General features: G+C 37.6%; 1 protein-coding gene across 3 annotated transcripts in view; it reads right to left on the bottom strand.

Moving 5' to 3' along the window:
- Positions 1-534: 534 nt before the first annotated feature.
- USP45 (ubiquitin specific peptidase 45) overlaps positions 535-8,091 on the bottom strand; it is an 88,992-nt gene continuing 81,435 nt past the window's right edge. For all 3 annotated transcript variants that reach the window (XM_050949254.1, XM_050949253.1, XM_050949255.1), the window contains 3 exons: positions 8,000-8,086; positions 7,361-7,514; positions 535-6,085 (listed from right to left, as the gene is read on the bottom strand). In XM_050949254.1, coding sequence (XP_050805211.1) covers positions 5,955-6,085; positions 7,361-7,514; positions 8,000-8,086 — 372 coding nt within the window. In that variant the 3' untranslated portion in view covers positions 535-5,954. The remainder of the gene's footprint in view (positions 6,086-7,360; positions 7,515-7,999; positions 8,087-8,091) is intronic.

Raw genomic sequence — 8,091 nt, 5'->3', positions numbered from 1 at the left:
TTCATTTATCAAGGGTGTGTCTGTCCTTGAGGCAAAAAAGACATCTTTTATGACCATCATTAAGCAGCACAGGAGGGACAGTTTTGGGACCTGAGAGACTTAGGTTCAGTCATGACTAAGTCACAGTACCAGGAGAAATAACTTCTCTCCAAAAATATCTATTATGTTAATGGGCCAAAACTACACTGACTACACATTAAAAACTCCTAATCTTAGCACTATTTACAAATATCTACAATAAGCGGTTTAGAAAATGTGCTGAGATGCAGGGAAGTAAAGAAATCTGTGGAGGTACACAAATTCTGCACATGCACAGTGGCAGAGAATTCTCCCCAGAGTAGCACATAGAGCTCATTGTAATTTCAGGTTACACAATTCAGAAACCAGAGTTTAATACAACTGTAAACAATGGGGTTATAAATATGCACTATGATTTCATGTAGGAATCTCCAAAAATAAATATCAAAATAAATGCTTTTATAAGCGGGATGTGCAGTAATTTCTTAACAAACAAACAAAAACAACCAACCAATATTACTGCAGAATATTTTGTATTACAAACATAATGGAATAAAAATATGAAGTTGCAATAATGGAAGAAACATTCTTAATTAGAATATATTATTGTATTTCTGTTCTATTATCAATACTTATATTTCCATTGACAATTTATATACAAGTCATCCCAAGTGTAAAAATACAGTTATAATTAGGCTCATTTACTGCATGTACAAAGTAAATTCTGCTTAGTTTTTTGGGTTTTTTCCAACAAAATATTGTGCAAAGAAAATAATTGCTCTTACAGGGACACCATCAATTAAAAATTACACTACTTTCTGAACATGGTCCTACCTACTATTGTTAACAACTGCCACCTAAAATTACTATAACTGAAAAAAATTAGAGGGTTTTTTTGTTTTTTTACTTTGTCCACTTAACAGCACTTTCAACTTCCCATTGTTTGTCTGAGTCTTTTACACAGCAACAGGGGAAAGAAATTCTTTTTTTAAATATGTGAAAATGTCATTGCAAAACCACAACATAGACAGGGAGATTCAGATGCAGTAACAAACTACTTAACCACATCTTAAAAACTGTTTAGATTGCAACTTGATGTTGTCCCTTTTGTATAGATTTATAAAACTATGTGCAAACTTAGATATGGCAAGAAGCTTGTCTAGAAATCAACTACCAGCTGGTGAAAAATGTATTTCACAGCTACTGCCATATCAACAAAAAGCTGTTTCATGAGACGATTGCACAACTGTGTGGTAAATTGTTAAATATCCAAACACCTGTTTTCTAATCTTTACATTTGCTGTAGGTCTCCTCCATCTGCCCTCCCCATCCTCTACACATCATTCCAGCTGGGAGTTCCTTTTCAGAAATAAGTTTTTATAGTTTCAAGAGCTTAGTTTCTGTTGTTAAAATCTTATCTGAGCAGTTAATTTTTTTTTCTCTAGTAGACATAGGCACATTAACCTCTTCAGCATTTAAAATGTCAGTCTGTAGTATTATTTGAATATAAAGTCCATAGGAGAAGAGAATGGTGACAAAGATATACAAGACATCTCAAACTTCTGATGACTTTATAAACCATTGTTATACTTGCCAACATTTGAAATCCACAAACAGGGACATTTGGGAAGAAAAAATAGGTTTACTTTATTGAAAAAAAAACAAGATTAAAAATTCTGGAGGTAGCCAGTGGTAACCAATTTTTGCAAAATATAGGGACTCTACCTTCTAAACAGGGATAGTGACCATGCACACACTATCACACCTGCCAACAGTCCCATTTTGGGCAGAACTTTTTGTCTGTCCCACATACTGGGAATCCTCCACACCATCAAGTTCCTGCAGCTGGCCAGCAGAGGAGTTGCTCAGCGGCCATTACTTGCTTCTCTATCTTCTCAGGCCTTTCTGCAACCCATACTGCATTCCACAGAAAGGCAGTATGAGTAGCAAGTCTGTAAGTTGAGCACCCTACCAAAGGCTCCAGTAGATCAGGAAATTTGGATGGTAGTGAGAAGAGATAAAAGAGGGGTGACTGACAGACAAATTCTAGAGGCTGGGAGAACAGCAAGGATAACAAAAAGTAGGGTAAGAGGTAAGGAAGGGAAACATTGGTGTCAAAGTGAGAGGAGGAGGAGACATCACAAGGAGGGATGGGAAAGGGTAAGATGGGACTGATAGAAGAGGACTGTTCCCCTACAAAGATTGCAGAGGAATCCAGCCTCTGACAACTCCAGGTGCAGTAGGAGGCTATACTACCTCTTGTATCTGCAAGAATATAACAGTAAGGCATAGTTATGATCTATCCTTGAAAGTTTGGTTACATAGAGGAGGACCATAGGCCCTGGAGGGAGACTCCATTATTTTGGAAAAGTACATAGGTCCTGGAAGTAGGGGTGCAGCACCCCTTGGCTTGAAGTAGTAATAATAACCTAAATACATGGTTTCTTCCTTCCTTACCTCTACCCCTACTTTTGGTTATCCCTACTATAAAAATTGTTCTAGCACCACTGGAAAAGCATCTCTATTTTAGGATGCTTAGCCAAATGCTGAATCTTTAGGGGCTTTGAAAATGCATCAGTTGCAACCTCATGATACAGCACAAAGGGTAGCGGTAGGTAGGAAAGGGCAGGAGCAGTTTCATACTAGCCTAACATGCAACAGAATGCACACAGAATCCTGAGGCAGCTGGAGGAATCTAGTAGCTTCCAGATTGTCCAGTTTATCCAAAAAATGTTCTTAGAAAAATGTTTCAAATCTTAGCAAGTATGGGATACTATGTCACTAGAACCTTTGGAAGTCTGTGTCATCTTCTCTCTCAATTCCTGATGCAGAATGTGTGGAGCTATTACCAGATTTTTGTTTGTTTGGAGTAAGAAAGAGTAAGGTTTACTGTGGGAAAACTATTGCCTTAAGTAGTTAAAAGTTATTGAAGGAGACATAAGGCTTGAAGTCTGTGGTTTCAGGCATTGCTGTCTCATTTTACCAAAATAATTCTCCATATAAAGCTATAAATCCATTTCAGAGGATGTATTTTGAAGTTTCAAATTAATTTTTGCTCCATATTTGCTGTAGCTTCCGCCACACACTGCTAGTTCTTTTGTGTTTTAGCTCATGTCGCTTTTACTGCCAATACCAGAACTCCAGCAGAGAGAGTAATACGCATCTTGGATAGATGTACTTCTTATAATATTAGGATTGGATTCTGTTTTCACATCATTTCACTTTACTTTTTTGCATCTTTCTTGCTGACAAGCCTATAAAGCAGCATAAAAGTAAGGAAATGTGTGCCTGAGCCCTAATGGACAAGTTGTCCCTTTTCTTCCACAGCTGCAGCAGGATCCCTGGCAGCAGAACCCAGGCATTTCTATTGCCTTGGGGGCAGAATTTAGACAGGCCACACAGTGAGTGCAAACATTGGAGAGGAGCAGAGGCCAGCTCTGTGAGGACTCCATTACCTCATGCAAAGTGCTCTCCTTGGGGCTGACTGGGGCCAAGAAAATCTCTGCTGTTGGATGCTTCAGTCTTGCATCCCACTGAGTAGTGCTAGGCTGAACATCTGGCCAGTTAGAGATTTATGTATGTAAATTCAGTGGTTCTAATACAGGACCATTGATGTTCTGTAGAGCGGATTCTGTCACCATGGTGAAACTTCTCTGTTAGCTTTCCAGTGACTTGTTTTGGTTGTTGGGAGTCCCATCCACATTAATATTATGAGTTTCAACTAACTATGTAGAAACAGAAGAAGGAAAAAAAAAAAAGGAGAGAGAGAGAAAAGAACACCTCTCTGCACCCTGTGTGGCTTTATCTAGATTAGAAAAAGAGGTCAAGGTAACTAATCTGTTAGTTAACTCCAATCTCCCCATGACCTTTTCCCTAGTGTAGACTAAGGTCAAGACTTTTTACCTCACTTAGGTGGTTGCGGTTGAACCTTAGGCTCCCACAAGGGTTGACCAAGACCAGCTAAACGGAGGTAAGAGACATTAATTTGAATTTACTCTGGGGGACATTCAAAGTAACGTGTCTGGGTTAGCCAACATATATTAGCTAACCCTGCTGTAACCTCAACTTCTTCTAAACAAAGGCATGACCAGCTAGCTGCAACTAGCCCTTAGTTCCCCATATCTGCTATACAGCCCACAGTCTCTAAGACATTTATGCCAGTTTACCTCCTGCCCTCCCACATTGGAGTTTTGCCAGGTGGATCTACATGGCAGTGTGTGCTGCCATGGAACACTGTGCTGCAACATGTGGAATATGGAGTGCCTCTGCGCAGCCTCTGCTCCTTACCTCTGACCTAGGTAACTATAGTAGATCCTGCTGCTTTTCACACCTTGAATCCCTCGGGTAAGAGGTGGGATTTGGCTATCTGTAAGCTGCAGGCTGCTTTAATTGCAGCACTGCAAGTTTAGAGTTCTGCAGTAGAGAATGCTGTGGTGAGGAGGACTGGCACTTAATTTTCACCATTAAACTAAATATTTCTACTGTTGAAACAGTAAACAGAAACAAACACAAAGCTTTTTATTTACCAAATAAATCGGCAGTTGTGACAGATGGATTGCAAGCTAAACAGAAATTAGTTATGAGTTAACTAACTTCAATAAATTATCAGATTACCTAAAAATTAAAATAACCAGTTTAATTATAAGGCCGAAGACTGACAGAAATGATTGTATTACATTTGGGACAGAAATAATGGGGCTGCCAAGAAAAATAAAGTGCTGACACTACGGCAGACACAATACCCTACGCAACTAGAGTATTAGGGACAAATTCTGCCAATGGATCTCCTCACCTTCACTGACTTCAACGGTTATTGCTTGTACCTATTTGAGGGCAGAATTTGTCATCTACTGTCCGACTCTCACACACTGCAAAAATAATTTGTCATTTATCACTTCTGTGAGAAAAGTAATCAGCAACAGACGAACAAATTTGTTTTTAGAACCCATAATTAGTAATAGAATTACCCAGTTGTGCTTGAATAACTCCTCTCTCTCTATATATATATATATAAACACACACGAGCTCACTATATACTGTACATGTGTAATCACACCAATGTATAGCAGTTTGAGTTTTTACTAAAATACAGAACTATTTCAATAAATACGATGGCTATATATTAAATCAGTAGACTTACAAATGACAGACATACAGCAAGATTATTCCACAGGTACGAAGAGGGTAGAAAATTCATATAATAATGCCATTTAGAGATGGCTCAGAGCAAGTGTATCAAACCTAATTGGGTTTTTGAGAGAATCCAAACCCTAAATATTTTATTTGCCATCAGGAAGCATGAACTGGTAGATGATACATTTTTAAGTTTTCCCAGTAGTACCTCAGGAAATTACACTGCAGCATTAGCCAATGTTGTCCAATGTCATCATTCCATTCTGGAAGCACTGCTTTCCAGATAAGAAGTCTGGAAATATACCATGATGCAAATTTGTCTGTAGAAATCTTAAGACAAAATATCTAACCCAGCAATTTGTATGATCTGAACTAAATCCCACAGAAGATGAGTAATTTTGCATTATTACTGTCCACTGGGATTCCAGGCACTTAACATTACCAATGTCATTTTCATTCTTAACTGGTTTAAAAATCATGGGTGAGATCCTGGCTCCACTGAATTCAATGGCAAAACTCCCACTGACTTCAACAGGGCCAGGATTTCATCCTGTGTTTCACTTTCTCTCTCTCGCTGATACAGGGAGTTCAGGAATTTTAATGTTTGGCAAAATGTACATTTTTAAACTAGTGTTGGGGTGTTGATAATCAGCTTGATTGAAGTTCAGAGTCAAACTATGGTACGTTTTCTATTAAAGGGCAGATTAAGGCACAATATTTACAGGTACTGCAACCACTGCAGTATTTAAGAAAGATAGACCAAATAACCATTATCATTTTTCAAATTAAACTGGTAAACACTCTTACAATATTCTTTCATAAAACAGCAGATAAGCTTGTGAATTTAGTACTCTTGATTCTGGAACCATCTGTACATGGACATCACTAACATGAACCCACTGTCCTGCTGATGCTCCCACAGCTTCCTTTAAACCTGAAATGCAAATGCAAAGAGTTACTATTCACTGGTTTATACCTTTACTATCAAATGACACACTGGTGCTTCACAGAAGAGGTGGGAAAATACTTTTGAACATATCAGTTATTCATGATTTAGAAACATATGTAATAATTTGTTTATATCATAAGTTTACACTGAATAAGTTTGTTTTGTTTTGTTTTTTAAACTTTGTAGCCAAATAAATGTGTACTGGAAAAATGTCATAATGGGAGGAGCAGGTGAAAGGATATAGAATATGACCATTGTTTTATGCCAATCACGAAAATTGTATTTACACTGGATAACTGTCATATCTTGTTTTTGCCATGTCTTTTCTCAAAAAGCAGCTTGTCCTCCTTTGAGGTTTTTTTGAATTACATTGATAATGTATAGTACACAGGATCAATTCTGAGACAGAAAAAGGAATATTTCAGCAGTTATTTAACAGCAATTTAAAAACACTACAAGGATCCACTTGGCTTCCATGAACTTTCAAAGAGAACCAAGTGATTAGTGGAGACTTAAGTTTTCTTTTAAGAAGTCAATACATCTCTAGTTCTTTTCCTTGTAGAGAGATAGGCTTCTAATATAAAATGATTGCCAGCAAGGACTGGCAGTTTTTTTTCTAAAATGAAAAAAAGTTGCAGACTGACCTCCGCCATCAGCCCAATTCTCCTGCCCAATAATCACCCAGCCATTATTTGGCAGAGCTCCTGGCATCTTCTCCTTTATTTCATAGGATGCCACTTCAAACTTCTGTGCCAGCAGAGTCACCAGGAGAAATTTTCAATCCTCCATGAAATAGTATTTCTTACTTCTCACACTAAACCAGAATATTTGGTATTTTTTGCATACTGACACTGTGCCTAGCATAGTATAAGACTCAAAACGGAACAGCTTCTGTTTCAAATAACTTTCAATCTAAGAGACACAGAAGAGATAAGATCCCCAGAGAAGGAAATAACTTGTTTTAAAAACTATTACTGACTCACTTCTTGCAGGCACTGGGAAAGAAGTGAGCCTTTAGGAAGGACTTCAGTGAAGACAGGAAGATGACTTGGTACTCCACAGGTAGAGTGTAGGTGGCATAGAAATTAGTGTTTATATATTGGGTTTACTAAAACAAAAATTAACAACTTGTGTGGCACTGCAAATTATGAGACGATTCAAGGCCGAAGTGTTTACTCAATATAAGCACAGCGACTGGATGAGTTATACCAGTGATCAATTTTGTTTCCTTACAAAGGGAGAAGGGTTTGTTGGACATACCTGGAACATTTTTATTGCTAGCAATATGCTCCAATAATTTCTTGGAAGGTGTTCTGACTTTCACATATGCTGCATAGTGACCGCCTCGCATTGAGCCACTGTGCTCCACTAGTCCATAGAGAGTGTACAGAACTCTTGCTCCATCTGTAACATTCTTATTCACAAAATCACAGAAAATAAAGATCAATTGTATCATTTCAGAGTGGATTTTTTTAACTATATATATTAACACATTTCAAATATTACAACAATAAAGGGAGTAAATAGTTGATAAGTACTGTAGTTTGTTAAGTATGTTTTGCAATGCTGAAGTAACTTGAGAAAGAAGTGAAGACTGTTATTCAGAGTTCAATAACTAAATTCAGTTTTGTTCGAAGCACTGATCAATAGCTGTAATGCTACTGTGTTCATTTTAAAACATTAAGTGGGACAGATTCTCCTCAACTGATTTCAGTGGAGCTATGCCAGTTTACACCAGTTGAAGAACTGATTCTAGATTACTGCTTGAACACATTCATTTGTAATTTCTTTGGGGTGAAAAATCAGAGTTTAACTTGTATCCATAGCTACAAAAGTTAGACTAGAATAAATTAATGCTTTAAAATAAAGACTCTAAAATGGATTCTTAATATACCGTACCTTGCAGGAAGCGGAACAAAATGGTGCTAAGTCTAAAATCAGTGGGAAATCCACATGTCTATTTACTTTCCGTAGACTCAAACCAGCCTTCA

This window comes from Gopherus flavomarginatus, chromosome 4, assembly GCF_025201925.1.
Source record: "Gopherus flavomarginatus isolate rGopFla2 chromosome 4, rGopFla2.mat.asm, whole genome shotgun sequence".
Classification (NCBI taxonomy): domain Eukaryota; kingdom Metazoa; phylum Chordata; order Testudines; family Testudinidae; genus Gopherus; species Gopherus flavomarginatus.
Note: the sequence above shows the minus strand (reverse complement) of the source record. Positions and strands in the feature narration are given on the sequence as shown.